The sequence below is a fragment of the Antrostomus carolinensis genome, unplaced genomic scaffold, assembly GCF_000700745.2.
Source record: "Antrostomus carolinensis isolate BGI_N321 unplaced genomic scaffold, ASM70074v2 scaffold8607, whole genome shotgun sequence".
In the NCBI taxonomy this organism is placed as follows: domain Eukaryota; kingdom Metazoa; phylum Chordata; class Aves; order Caprimulgiformes; family Caprimulgidae; genus Antrostomus; species Antrostomus carolinensis.
In genome coordinates this window covers 11,461-26,914 of record NW_010326572.1, presented here as the reverse complement: position 1 = coordinate 26,914, position 15,454 = coordinate 11,461, and the positions used below count along the sequence as shown (strand labels likewise).

The window sequence follows — 15,454 nt, the reverse complement described above, 5'->3', positions numbered from 1 at the left end:
AAACAAAAACAAACAAACAAAAAAACCCCCACAATTCTCAGCATGGAGTCCTGTACTCAACCTCACTTCTGCATTCTGGACACCATCCCAGAGCCTGCAACAAGCTTCATGGTATGTCATTGTGGAATAATTACTGGAGACGACTTAGAAATCTCTCTATACCTCCATCTCAAGAGAAGGCCCAGCATGAAGGAAACTTTCAGGGCAGAGTGCGGTTGGTATAGGAGAAATCCATTCCATGGTAGTGCCCTAGGTACAGCCTCCAACCTTAGTCACTGACTCTTTAAGTGAAACAGCACAGAGGGTGGAGTGCAGTGAAGACACCACAGCCAGGCTCTGTGTATGGGAACTTGATGGTATCATGGAACTCAGCTGCACAGTTGCTACCCTGAGCCAGCAGTTTCTCACCGCTTTGCCAAAATCATGTCCTCAGTGGAATTTTGCTCATTATAACATCATTATAATGCTAAACTACACCTTCATCCCAAAAGCTACCTGCCTCCAAGGTGCAACCCCCCCTCACTGAGCATGCGCTCTGTATTTCCTCTAGTCTATACCTTTACAGGCAAAGCAAGGAAATTTTACACCAATTATAATAAAGGTATGTATGACTAGAGTCACTGAAGCTCCACCTGAAACTAGGAAAATAGTCTAAAATAGCCTAAGACATGGGGGATGTTAGGGAAGATACCACTGCATACAAGTCGGGAGGATACTATCACCAGTCCACAGGCTGAGCCTCTCTTTTCCCCCCCCTAGGGACACTTATTGGGTAAGACTCAAATCTTACCTAGGAAACTTAGAAAACCTCTATAGAGTTGTTTTTCTTAACTTAAGATTTATGTTTGCAAGATTTATGTACTCATTTTTGCAGACACTACACTTAACACCAACAATCCAAAAGAACCAGTACTCACTTCAATAACCTGCACCAGTTATTAATCCAGTCGTGACAGTCTTCATTGAACATGACCAAGCGTGGCCGTGAAAGTTCCTAGACTGGGAGTGCATTGCACTATCAGCGAATCCAGCTGTGAATTTCCAATGAAAGCTACAAAGTGGCCATGCTACTTCATTCAAATACATCTGGACAGTGAATTAGTGAATCTGGAGCCGTGGTAGTTCAATACATTGAATGTGACTGGACTGATAGTGCTGAATTGGGCATCACTCGGAATCTAAACCCAGCCGCCCCCAGCCCCCCTGATATCTGAGGATAAGCTGAAACACAACAGGGTTTACTTCCTCCCAAATCTCTCTGCCCTTTTAATGCAATTGTCATCCACAGAGTAGCAAGACACACAGGCCTTAGTACTTAATAAGATTAGAGTATCAGAAAAACTTTAATTTTTGTATGCCCAAAAAAAAGTGCTGCTTGTAGGTGCAGTCCTGAAGGACCATCATCAAATCTGCAGTTTTATCCAACTTGGAAGAACTCAACAAATGCATCCTTTCCTCCACAGAGAAAAGTCTGGGAGAACTTTTACTTATCTTTGAAGTAGACTACTCATTAACAGAAGAGTGTTATAAGAGGGCCTTATGTTGTAGTACTGGATTGCATGTTGCTACACAGATCCATTGCTGCTACTCCAGGAGTAACTGTCCTCCCAGAAATGGAAGGACTTTGTGCCACTTAGCTAAGCCTGGTGGGTTTTGGGAGAGAATCAGTCCTTGAAGGACAAATAATATTCACAGTACTAGGGAGATTATCCAAGGCTGGGAAAGTTTTGTAAGGCAGGGTAAAAGATACTGAGGCTTCTAAACACTCAGTATATTAGAAAGAATGAATCGTGCTATGTATGCTCTTTCTTAAATCACTTGTGACTCATCTGACTAAAGGAACAAGACCGCACCAAACTGCAGACTTAAGTGAACTCCCATTTAGTTGGACGTCAAAAATTCACTGATAAAAATAATATATATATTTCATCTCCCCCCCCCTTAAACCTGTTCTATAGATTTATGTTCTTTATATATTTGACACTGGATAGTACTCAACTATGGTAATACTGTTCTTGAAGAACAACATGCATTTTTTGGTAAGTAATTTTAAAAAGTCAGTACACCAGCTAGCAAATTTAACAACCAGGTAAGAATGCAACTTGACAAAATAACATTCTGTTTTCCAGATATCAACTATCTTAGATTTATTTTATCAAAGGCGTGATACAATTACAAGCCCATGCATTTCATAAAAATCTGAACTTTAAATTGTTATGGAACAAAATTTTGAATAAAGCATATACAGAAGTTTCTGGGTGTTCAAGTGGAGTGGTTAGTCTGGTGGAGTATTATCTGCAACATATGGGCAGAAGCATTAATATTTTAATGTGATCATTCCATTATTTGTTTCTTCTGCCACTTCACACCTTCTGAAGATATATCACAGTTTAACTCTACGGATTAAGCCCTAGACATCAGCTCATAGCTGAATGCAGAAGTTCACTTTCCATTGGCTACACATTTACAGTACATCTTTTCATACTGTTATTAAAAAAATAAAATAGACTACATTTTTAAAACAACTATTTATGTCATTTATCCATTTAATAGGATAACAAAATTAATTCATCTTCTTAATTTCTTTGTTAACATTACAAGGTAATTCTTGTAATTCCTGAATGTTGTTGAATATTAATGTCTTTTGTAGAAAATTTAGGTATTTCTACGTAATGAAACTGACGGAGGAATCAGAGAGAAGCTGAAACAGATTACCATGAAATAAATAATACAGTTAGTATTTAAAAGGCACACAAATACTTCAAACACATACAGTTTCAAATCTTTATTGTTTTAAAATTCTACATGTCTTTTACAATTACAATAATTTGTTACTTAAATGACTCCTGTATGGTTAATGTACAATGAGTTTTTTCCTGAAACTCAACCATGAAATACAATTTCATCAATATGATTTTTCTAAATAGATTAATACAAGATTTCTGTTTTGCTGGGAAGAACAAGTGCTTCACTTTGAACAAACAGCACAGGCGTCTTCCCTTCAGAATCTGTGTGATCAATCCATCGAAAGTGCTTTTGAAGATTGCAGATCTAGCTGTGACTGATTTTCAAAATCAGTCTATCAAATGACAGGGTTTTTTTTTTTTTTTTACATTAAAGAGCATTTTCATGTAATGAAACAAGTTGCAGTAGTTATTTTTATTCATCTACTGAGGCAAACCCATGTTGAAGAAAAATTATATGATTATCTGCATGCAATGAACACTCCTCTTTAAATAGTGGATGAATTTTACACATATAAAGAATCTGTTAAAGAGTGCAAGTACTTTGAAAATGATTTCACAAAAGGACGTATGCTGGTAATAATGGCAACTAACATTTAACATCTAAATACAAGCTAATGTATATTTAACAGGCAATTAACATGGCTAACAAACCATGTTTCATGTGGTTGCCCTTTGAGAAAATGAACTCATTTGGTCCACACTCCTAAAGTTATCTGGATAAAAAAATTGGAACAGTTAGGGCCAGAGTTTTTGATTAAATTCTTGTTTCTAAAATGTGACCTGTTAAAAAGTAAAAGCAGTACATCAATGACGTATCTTGTCACACGACCTCAGTATAAAAAGATGGCCTGGTATTTGGAGCGATGAACGAGCACTGAAGGACAAGTCAAAAAAGAATGGAGACAGAATGAACCAAAATTTTGTTGTGTTATACTTTCTTGTTCCATGGTACTGCTTTCACTCTGTAGAATTTTGTACCCAAAGGAACTTTAAACCTGTTTTGTGCCTAAAAACAAAAAACAAAACAAAAAAACAAAAAACAAAAAACAAACAAAAAAACAAAAAAACAAAAACCAAAAAACAAATTACATTAGAAATGTAGGATAACTCCTCTGATTTTTATATTTTTAAACAGAAACTGATTCCCACCCCCCAGCATTTATGAGACCCTCGAGTCAGTCAAAGTTCTGGGCAGTACGGACACAATTACCTAAGCCACTGCTCACTCACTCTTCTAGTTCCCCTTCTCTTGCTATTCACCAACTAAAAAACAGAGCAGGAATAGCAGAATCTAGGACTATTTTCACCTCATTTATTATGCAAAGAGTACTTTTCACAGTTGTTACAAACATTAAATCTGATTTTCTTCTGTATTAACTTTATCAGATGATTTTCCATTACTGTTCCCTTACCTTTTTTGCCTGGCAATATTCTTTTTCCATCACTTTTCCTAGCACCCAAGGTCTCCTAGATGCACCTGAAGCTAAAGAGACAATACATTTATTATTCTAGATAATCAACTACAGGTAACAGGACATTACATTTAATATGGTTAAAGATTATTTGCTAAAATGATTTCATTTTCTGCTGTCATTGAAAGCAGAAATTCTTCAAAAACCCCTTCTTTTAACGAATTAACAAAAATTAAATAAGTTCAGATGTCAAGACAGGTCACTGTCGTTTTCAAACAAAAAAAAAAAGATTTTTCAGTTTAAATTTTGTTTTAAAAGTTAACATTAGAGGAGACAAAGGCAAATCAAAACTGAAATTAATTTAATGATTCAAAATTATTCTTGTCAACCAAGCTTGACCTTTTTGTCTGATTTGAGGTGAGAATTTCTTGACGTATTTCAAAGGATAGAAAGTCTTCTGTACTCAGGTATTATTATTGCCCTTACTGAAACATTTTATTATTTTTCTGTATTAGTGATGGGAATTACTAATAAATATAGAATCATAGAATGGTTAGGATTGGAAGGGACCTTAAAGATCATCTAGTTCCAACCCCCCTGCCATCAGCAGGGACACCTTCCACTAGACCAGGTTGCTCAAAGCCTCATCCAGCCTGGCCTTAAACACTTCCAGGGAGGGGGCATCCACAACTTCCTTGGGCAACCTGTTCCAGTGTCTGACCACCCTCACAGTGAAAAACTTCTTCCTAATATCTAATCTAAACCTTCCCTCTTTCAGTTTAAACCCATTTCCCCTTGTTTTGTAAAGCCCTACAAGACTGGTAGTTTTCATTGTAGTCTTCTGAGAGTACTTGATACTGTTTGGAAAGCAGAAAAGTGAAAACCTCGAATAAACTGACAGGTCACAAGAGAAACAGTGGGCATAAATAAACTTTCAGCTTGTATCCATTTCTGTAACAGTAAGGAAATGCCTATTTGTCTCATATTCCAAGAAATTATATCCATTTCACTTGCTTTACTCTTTTCTGACTATCACTAACGACGACATGAAGAGAACATCAAAACAGAAGGAAGGAACAGCTCACATAACATTAAAATCAATGCTTTTCTAAGCATGACTATTTATGAGGTCCTCTATCTAGTGACTAGAACATGAGTCATTCAAGAACCAGAATTTGAAATTTTAATCTTACCCTTCAAGATTAATCTGGCTATTGATAATGGAGTATATTCTGTTCTCCACACTCCCACAAATCAGTGCAAAGTACACATAGCTGGCCTGAATGCTCTACAACTAACACTGAAATCACAGAAATACTTAAGGTTTTTTTTTTAATTTGCTTGGCTGACAGACTTCATTGATCTAACAAAGACAGTGGGAAAGATGCAGGTTTTTTTCCTTACATTTGCAGATGAAAAATTCCACATCCAGAAGATAAGGGAACACAGAGAAACCATACAGTCCTCAACCAATTTCACTGTTGTCAGAGCATTCCAGGTACTCTTAATGTAGGCAGAGACAACCTATGATAGCCTAGATCCCTGACACTTAATACTGTAGGCGGATCTATACAGAATTATTAACCTGAAACATACATGTTGGTACAAAAGGTCATATTTAGATGCAACGTTTTGGCAGCCCTTAAAACAGTAATTTGTAGTACCTCGGGTCCACACCATTTTTAATCTATCACAAATAATACTAGTGTTCTGGGTTTCATTTTCTCCATTTTCCTGATACAGAAACAGAACCGAGACACCGTTTCCTGAAGTACTGAGCTAGAGACAAATGTGTTCCTAAAGCAAACAGTAAGTCTTCGTATTTGTTTTATGTGCAGTTTTCTCAAATTTGAGACTAACTGGTTAGCAAGCTGTAAGGAATGAAGTAAGCTAAGCCCATTTGAAAACAGGTCAGTGAACTGTGTACTCAAGAGTAATACACAAACTGACATGGGTTTTACTTTATATATGTGAACCAACAGTAAGAAAATCGATCATGTTTCACAGTTATGTACGCACTACTAATGGCACAGTTCAGAATGTATTACATCTGTAAGTAAAATAGGAGTTCTTCCCATATGTTTTGTGGAACACGCATAGCACAGATCCTTCAGCAGTCTCAGAATTCAGTTACAGCTTGGTGGTCTTCTGGAGACTACACAATTATTTAAGAGCTATCAAATTTCATCATAACTGAAATCTATAATGAGTCTGCTCATTGAAAATAAGTTGACAGCTTCTGACATGCAATAACATATAGAAACTTTTACTGATAAATTAGAATGAATACATTTATATTTATCACATATATATTTATAAACTTTTATAAACTATATTTATAAACTTTTATGTATTTATCACATACATATTTATCACATATATATTTATAAACTTACTTAGTGTTAGAAGGTTAAGAGTGTTATTTGCAGGAGAAGATAATAATTGGAAGTAAACTGACACTTACCACACTCACCTGGTTTGAGATCCAGTGCAGCAAGAGATTCTGAGTGCAAGAAATACAAGGTTGGACTAACAGTAAACAGTACATAGTTGTCATGTCTTTCATCCAAGATAATGAGAACCAAATCGCCAACCTGAAAACTGAAAAACAAAAAATCAACAAACCAGCAAGGAACGTAACTAAAAGAAGCACAGAAGCTTAAAACTACGTTAATTACACTACTATTTTTTTCCCTGAGTACCGCACAGACTGACTTAGCTGAACAGCAGCACAGATACTTCTACTTTAAAGAAAGGCATAGAATTCAAGAAAGCCACCGACATACAGAATTCATAAAGGCTTTTTTTTTGTTTAAAAAAAGGGTTTATAAAATTTGATTTATGCCCAACTGAGATGGTCCAATAACTGACAGCTGAACTATAGAAATGACCTATGCATCTTTTGTCACAGAGACAGAACAGTAGAATTGTGACATTCTTTAACTGCATACTTATTATTGAAAGTATATCTATCTGTTTATATGAAAATTATCATGTACTTACTCTCTAATTGCTATTTTTTCAGAATGTCTTGAGGATACTGATGACATGCTCTGGGACATCTATAAAAAAAAGAGAAAAGCTATAAAATATTGGCAAGCTATGAGGAAATGTACATTGCAGGTAACAATATGGTTAAAATAAACCATTATTGATCTCAAACAGTGTCTATTCTTGCAGGTTAAACATCTTTATTGCAATTAAACTCTGGATGTTGAACTTTATACGGTCTCTCAAGTTTTACAGAAATGTCACTTAATCTAAAGTTTATTGTAACAGAGCAGCATTCCTTGGAATAAAACTGGGGTCAAATTTACTAAGACAAAGCAAAGGCTCAATTATGCAAGGTTTTGGACATAATTCTTATCTGCTATATGCATGATATTTGCCTTTAAATCTGTTTAAATTAATTTATACTGGCACATGATCCAACTTCAGTAAGATAAGCTAGATCTAAAAATGGACGTAAGTGTACATACACTTTTGACAGTAACTGTGATAATGAGAAATGAAAATGGGTAACGCTAGTTTGTATCTACAAAGGGATACACAGCCCACATACAGGCAAGCAGATAGAGAAGCTGATCTGGTGTAAATGTACGCGTTTCATTACCCTTTGGTAACCTCCTTACAAAAGACAATTCATAAGTGCCCTGTAGAAACTCTGACTAGAGGTCTTGAAGTTTTTCCATGGGTTCCTACTTCCTGGACCATTTAATACATGCTATTAAAATCTAGATTACTCATACCCGAAGTTTAGCACATGATTTCTTAGCTGTAATACTGTTAATTACAGCGTATTTCCTATTGTCAGTCTTCCACACATCTTCCCTGGAAACAGTATCAGCCTGTCTTAATATGTGAGCCTGAAGCCACCCCACAGCTCATCTTCATTTCTTCAGAGAATGAGTCTATATTAAATACAGTACAATACAAAAAGCTCTGATGACACTTTCAGCAGTTTTCTTTATGGGGTCCAAATTCAGATCAGTTTAGTTGGTTGGTTGGTTTTTTTCTGTTAGAGACTACATTTCCTTGACTCATATTGTATTCTTCTTTCTTGAAAAAGTTGCAGCTAACATGGAAGTTGTCAAATGCACATAATTTTCTTCGATTGTTCACTAAAGCATGTGACAGCTCTCTTCACATGTTAAGACTAAAGTTTTTCTGTTTCTTTTTTTTTTTTTTAATTGGAATAAGTGTTAAATTAAATCGCAAACTAGCTTGATTTCTATATTTTTCACTAATTTCGAACTTTAAGAAAAAACAATTAGAATGTTAAGAATATTTCTATTAAAACTCAGTAAAGAATATTACTAGAGTTCCAATAGGCTTAAAACAGAAAAAAAGGGTCCCTTTCTGAATAATTTATATAGAATAACAAAAATCCTGTAATAACATCCCTGGTATTAAAAGGAAATCCTTTTTATCTTTTATTGCTTGCAGAGGTAACCCACAAGTTTTGCTGCAAAAAGTCAGTGACCTGTAAAGATTTTCTGAAAAGATTTCCTGAAAAGATTTTTTGTGCAGAATCCCCTCTGGGTTCCTTATCTGAAGTAGCTGGATAGAAATAAATATTGGTATTTAAGTGTTGATGTATTTTTCTGCTTTAGAAGTGTATTGGGAAGGGGTGGGGGAGAAAAAGAGGATGAAGGGACAAGAAATAAAAATAGTTTATTTTATCTATGAAATGACTAATCTATAAGTAAGAAACCAAAAAGATATTATGTTCCTATGCCCATTTAGAAACCAATTTTGAGTTGCTTTAGGCACCAATGAGCTTATGTGGCTTGGCATTAGTCATAACAACAAAAAAGAATTTTGTATTTGTCTTGAATAACATCAAGTTTTCTTCAACTTAATTTTACTCTGAGATGACAAAGAGATCAAGAGGAAATGCAGGAAATCTGCAGAGAGGTTTGGAAGACTGTCCAGTGTGTTTGAGTTTTATTGTAAAAACTACACTGAAGCACCTTTTGAGCACTTCATTGGCATTCTGAATAAACAAATCCTCTTTATGAAATATGCTTTTAGATGTTTTCCAATCCCTTCTTATGCCTTACACTAGCAGGGTTTTTATGGACAATTTTAATGTGGAATGGAAAATGTTTGAAAAAAATTGCAATTTCATACCTAAATATGTAGCAGGAATAACTTATATAAGGAGTAAATTACATAGTAAATTTAAATCCTATTCCAGAAAGAAAACCCTATCCCCCAGCTCTGACTGGGGAAACTTATCAAACACTTCTGCTATGAAACTGAACTTGCAACTACATAGATATCAGTTCCTACCAAACTCCTAGATATCACCTGTCACATAAAAAAAGTGAAATCTCCATGGCCAGTCCAACGAATAAACTACCAAAGGAGTTGTGTCTTTTCCATACATATTTTTCTTTTTTTTTTTCTCTCTCTTTTTTTTTTTTTTTTTTTTTTTTTTAAGATTTAAGATCAAGCCCTGCCAGCAAGGATAAACTGTGGATAAATAAAAGGAGAAGGATTCATAGCACAGGAATCAAGGGAACTCCGTCACTATATTCTTTTTCCTTCCACAGGCATTGACTATTATTTGAGTGCTTAAGACAATGGCTGTTTAGATTTCCAGTTGCTAGGCAGAATTAAAGTTTCACACCTTACAAAAATGATGTGCAGTTTTCAAAATAACTCTCTCAAGTTACTGCTAACTCTCCTAATTATGCTAAATGTGCAGGCATATTTACGTTCTTGTAAACTGGCCTTCAATCGGCTGTTGTTGAAAAACTGAGCCATGGTGCCACTGAAATTAACTTCCCCTACCCCAAGCCTGGATGGTCTGTGTTCTTTGGGAAGAAGTGTCTTTCTCTCCAGTCCTGTGAATCTTTTCCATGAGAAGATTGTGAAGTTGAGGTACCTCTGAAAGGTTAGCAGGTTACCTATTTGCCATTTGTCTTGACACTTAAAACATTTTTGAAGTTAATAAGACACATTTTCAGATTTTAACAAACTGAACATTTGTAAGCTTTTCTTATTTTTTTCCATGAGGATTAAAACATGCATTGCAAAAATACTTACCAATCTTTGATTTAATCTCTTATTTTCCTCTTCTTTCAACTGCAAAGTCTGAAAGAAAATCTTATCTGATTAACTAATTAATACACCTTATACAGTATACATTTTTTAAAAAGTTTTGGTATAACCAGAGCCAGACTACTGATACAATATACATATTTACTGCAGATTTCAGTATTAAATCAATATCAAAATATCTTTTGAACAAAGACATATAAAAAAATTTGAAGTCTATCAATTACCACAGTGCTACAAAACTGCTAAGCTATGTTTATCTCCACACACATCCTTCTGGTTAACTTAAAAAAACAGTTCACTGATAAAACAGCAAAATAAACCTAACATATTACTATTTTATAGCTTCTGCCTGTGACAAATTCTTTGTAAGCAGATGACATAATAAAGCATTTAAGTGTTCGTAGGCAGAAACATCCAGCCACTTGCATGATACAGTGCCACAATCTATTAACAGAAAACATTAATGTCCTCTAATTGATCACAGATTTTAGTCTAAGTGATCCTAGAAAGCTGAAAGCTAAAGAAACTGTTTTGTTTTGGTTTTTTAAGGCAAGGAAAAGGAAGTGGGACTGGAGTTAGATACAACTTGATAGTTAAAAACTATCACAGTCTGACAGATTCCAGTGTAACTACTAAGAGTTAACCTAGCCTTTTACAAAGAATAACAACTTTTATTTCATCAAAAAGATTAAATTACTCAGTGCATATTGAAAGCTATGCTCAAAATAAAAGCTGTAACAGAAGTTGAGAACTTAAAGTATGTATTTGGGAGAAGTAGGGGTAATGAGGTGTAAACTTACAATTCTAGCCTGTAGGAGCATAATAATAACTTCAGAAAATTTTAATTTTAAGCACATCATAACAAATGTTATTTCACTTTTTACAGAAGCAATATTGTTAAGATTATAATGCATCCCAGGTAGAATTAAAAGTAGTAGCAGCATAAGAGGAGAAATGACCTATTTCCAAGAGAAACAAGTAAATTAATCTTAATTCCTGTCCACCTCCTTTAGATGCCTTAATTTGAAAAAGTAATCAAAGGTTTTTTTGCTACAGAAATTGCCTAGATTAATGACTCCTAAGAACAAGTATTATACCTGACTCATTCATACTGAAGCCTAAATTTAAGCTAGCTCAAGTATAAGTATAATGTATTAATACTTATTTTGAATTACTTCAATGAATTATACTGATCCAAAATGAGTACAATGAAAAACTATTCCCTGAAATGATATTTATAAGCCTTGCAGATACTACATGGCATCAGAGAATACAACTGACCACTTCACACATACATATTTATAAGTACTTAGTTGCAATGCTTAACATCACAATCTACTCACTCTTTCTAACAACATTATCCTCTGTTTTTCTTCAGACATATGGACATTTTCACTAAAAGAGAAAGAAGAAAAGGGATAGGTTAAAAATGAATTTTTTTCATGATAAAAAATTTTCCCACCCCCCTCATCTCCACTCAGTGATGAGTGTCACATATTTGCTAGCACAGAGGGAACATCAAAGAAAGAAACCTTAAGGATCAGTATTAACATTTCTGGCAGTTTTGGGGGGATAAACCCAAGCTGCTGCTTTGTTGCAACAAGCTAGTGGATTTTCAGTCACTTATTAAGATTAGTTTAATAAGTTACATGGGTCCATTTCTGAATATTTTGCATTATTTTCAAAATATCAGGATGAAAGATACACCTCCAAATGCTTTGGTGGTTAACCCCTGATACAGCAGTTCAGCTCTATAATGTCATATTTCTTTGTAGTTTAAAGGCTCTGGGAGACTCTGGTAGAGAGACGCTAAGGTGAACTTGCTAATTGTCTCTGTTTATCTGTGAGACAAACTGAGCACTGGGGCATGATAAGATAACGCTAACATCCCAATAAGAAATTTCTTAAGAACACAGAGAGTAATTCCTAATGCGATTAAAATACAGTTTTAAAGGCAGGTTAATAGAGAAGAAACAATATATTTTGTAGTTCAACTGATTTGGTTGGGAAAAGACAACAGCCAAGTTTTTTTGATGTATACTCAAAAAATACTAAGTTTTGAATATATCAGTTTTCTTCGGCTGCTATAACATACCCATACTGTAGATTTTTTGATTTTTCTAGTTTTCCCCAGTTTTGATATAGAGTTAAAAAAACAATTGGAATTCCCTGGAAAAAACAACTTCCACCTTTTTTCCTGAATTCTCCCAGTAATCTCATCTATTGTAAATGGATTCTCATACTGCACTAAGCATGATAATAGCCGAGTAACTCCTAGTAGTGAGTCCTATTTTAATACACACATATCATGTGCTATTCATTTAATCTTATTCTTGTCAGAAAGTACACGTAACAGAATGTGCTCATTTTAGTACAGAATTTTTAAGTCTAACATTCTACTTTTGTTAAAGAAATTTAAGAAAATTGTAAAAAAAAAACCAAACAAACCTAGTATTTTTGCATGCATTGTCACAACCCCCTTCTCTTGGAGCATCAGTCTTTACTATTCAAAAATCTTTACAAAGTTACTTTATGTATGTTTAAAGTAAGAACCAGAACTCTGAACTTGATATACATTTTCATGGAAGTAAGTATTGAAAAAAAACAGAAAATACATCTTCAGTAGGCTGGATCCTAACAACATGCAATGTGACAACTTTGTACCAGTCATGATTATTTAAGTCCAGAAGACTTTAGAGTCATGTACTAAGACCAGATTACAAGTCTACTAGTGACAGATGGAAACTCTCAACTTACGAGGCAAGGCGTTATATGCCAATAACAAAGTGCACTGCTATTGTAATGCACCCAAAACAGAGGAAGACTTTAGAGTCATGTACTAAGACCAGATCACAGTCTACTAGTGATAGATGGAAACTCAACTTACGAGGCAAGGCGTTATATGCCAATAACAAAGTGCACTGCTATTGTAATGCACCCAAAACAGAGAATATAGTGAAGCCAAGGACTGAAAAAAAAACCCCCATAAATTCCCTTTGATCTCTGTTATCACCTATTTCAAGCACAGCTTCAGACACCTACCTGCAAACCACATGCCCCTGTGTAATTAAAAATCCATACAAAAAGGGTGACAAACAGTAAAATGTGCGCAGTATCAACATAATGTTATTTGAATCTGTTGTAAATCCAGATTAACAACCAGATCCAAACACAAACTAACCAACTCGAAGTGAAAAGTTTAGTTCGAAGTATGTAAATTGCTTGCCCTAGACGTTTTCCTCAAGTAAGGGTTTCAATCGTTGCAAAGTTTTTCCCAGGGCTGTCACTGCCATCTAGTCAGTAGTACATCACAGCTGACAGTACTAATGATTCAAAGGTGCTGAATACCTGTCCTCTCCAATAATACAAAACATCAATTCGTCAAGGCCACTTAATCAGCCCGATTCTCATGACTTATTTGGAAACCTGAGGATTCAGCTTAATTTCTACCAAGCACACGTACCACTCCTTCCCCTTTAACAAGGAATGTCATTATGCAGACATGCACGCGAACAATCAAAGAGGTTTTTTTTATTTGTTTATTTTTAAATGAGAGCCAGCCACTGTTCAAAAGATAGGGCAATAACATGCAGCCACCCAGCTCATTCACTATTAAGATTGTTATTCTCCTGTTCAACCTACATTTCATATACTTCGGTCTATGTCTTCATCTCATATTTGTGGGGCCAAGTTTCATCTTTAAGCTGCATGTTTCTAAGTCATCAAAAAACCACATTTCTGATGACTGTGACACCACAATTGCATGGGTACGTTTAAAAGAATATTTTTAGCAAGAACATCAAAGATAGAAGTGTTAAATGCATTTAATGAACAAAAGCATGCTTTGTGTATTTCTCCTACAGCACCCCATACTTACTGCACAGCCATCATACTGGTTTCCATTGCAGAGTCCATTCTCCCTTCAGCTGCGATGTCAGAAACTAGTCTGTCTGTGTCAGTGGGAATATCAGCTGCGCAGGCTCCACAAACTTCTGAAGCTGCTGCTGAGTAGGTTGATGGAGAAAAATTACTACTTCTCAGCTTATTAACTTCTTCTTCAAGCTTTTTCTTCTCTTCAAGTAAGCGGGCTCGATCTTCAGAAAGTGTTTCAATCAAATCTATGACACAAGTAAATAAAAATAACAGCAGCATTAGGGATCAAAATCAATCTGTAGCAAATGCAACTGTCCTATTAGAAAAGATTAATACTTTTTCAGAACTCTGCTTACCCTTATCTTTTTCTTGCTGCTGTGTAAGCATTTTTAATTTGTCACTAAGATCATTAATTATGTTTTCTTTTTTCATTTTCTCTCTTGCCAGAACAGTGTTAAAGTTGGTCTGAAAAAAGAAGAACATATTAAGGAGATAAGAAACGTACTGTATAAACGTAATGCAAAATGCATCACTAGAATAAAAAAGTATAAAAGACATCATGAATTTCAGTTTCCTAAGTTATAGTTAAACAAGGAATTAAACTTGTTTACATATTACTTTGGTGAAGAGATAACATGTCTGTACATTTTGTTTTGAGGTTTCTTCATAACAATTTTTTTTTCTTTTTTAAACTTTTATCCCTCTGGTTTCCCCAAGCCCTATATACATATGTAGTATAATTATAAAGAAATCACCATTAAAACGTAATAATTTGTAAGTTGTTGGGTTTTTTTTAAACATAAAACTTTATATTCCAGTTAATGTATGACAGTTGCACATTTTATATTAAAAACAGTTACTTTAAGAATTAAAATGGTTATTAAGATAAAGCTGCACTGTGTCAAGACATGTTACATGTAATAAAAAAGAAAAATATAATTATTAATAAACTAGAATAATATACTAGAATCTGAATTAAAAATACATTTTAATTCATGCATTAATTAATTAATGCAAAGTCATACAGGAATCCTTTCTAATAGGTTGAATAACTGAAGATATAAAGAGGCTAGCATATCTTGTTATCAGTCTGACAAATCTTTCTGCTTCTTCAGTCCTACCAATCATTATGCTCTCATCCTTTCTACACTTAAGGCTGTGCTGAAGAGAGATTAAAAATACCAACAACTACCAGAGAAAAGGATATTTAAATTACAATTATTATTTTTTTTTTTGGTGAATTTTAAGATTGTTTTAACCTATGCCTATGTATTGGGTTTGCGTGGCAAGGTTTTGGTAGCGGGGTGGGGGGGGACGACATAAGGGTGGCTTCTACGAGAGAAGCTACCAGAA

The 15,454-nt window shown here is 34.7% G+C and overlaps 1 protein-coding gene across 1 annotated transcript in view; it reads right to left on the bottom strand.

Moving 5' to 3' along the window:
- Positions 1-2,825: 2,825 nt before the first annotated feature.
- The window catches only part of RB1CC1 (RB1 inducible coiled-coil 1), a 21,749-nt gene continuing 9,120 nt past the window's right edge, over positions 2,826-15,454 (bottom strand). The window contains exons 4-11 of the mRNA XM_029085870.1: positions 14,458-14,566; positions 14,106-14,346; positions 11,572-11,623; positions 10,214-10,261; positions 7,163-7,221; positions 6,633-6,760; positions 4,160-4,230; positions 2,826-3,753 (exon numbers count right to left, since the gene is read on the bottom strand). Of these exons, the coding sequence (XP_028941703.1) occupies positions 3,676-3,753; positions 4,160-4,230; positions 6,633-6,760; positions 7,163-7,221; positions 10,214-10,261; positions 11,572-11,623; positions 14,106-14,346; positions 14,458-14,566 (786 nt within the window). The 3' untranslated portion in view covers positions 2,826-3,675. The remainder of the gene's footprint in view (positions 3,754-4,159; positions 4,231-6,632; positions 6,761-7,162; positions 7,222-10,213; positions 10,262-11,571; positions 11,624-14,105; positions 14,347-14,457; positions 14,567-15,454) is intronic.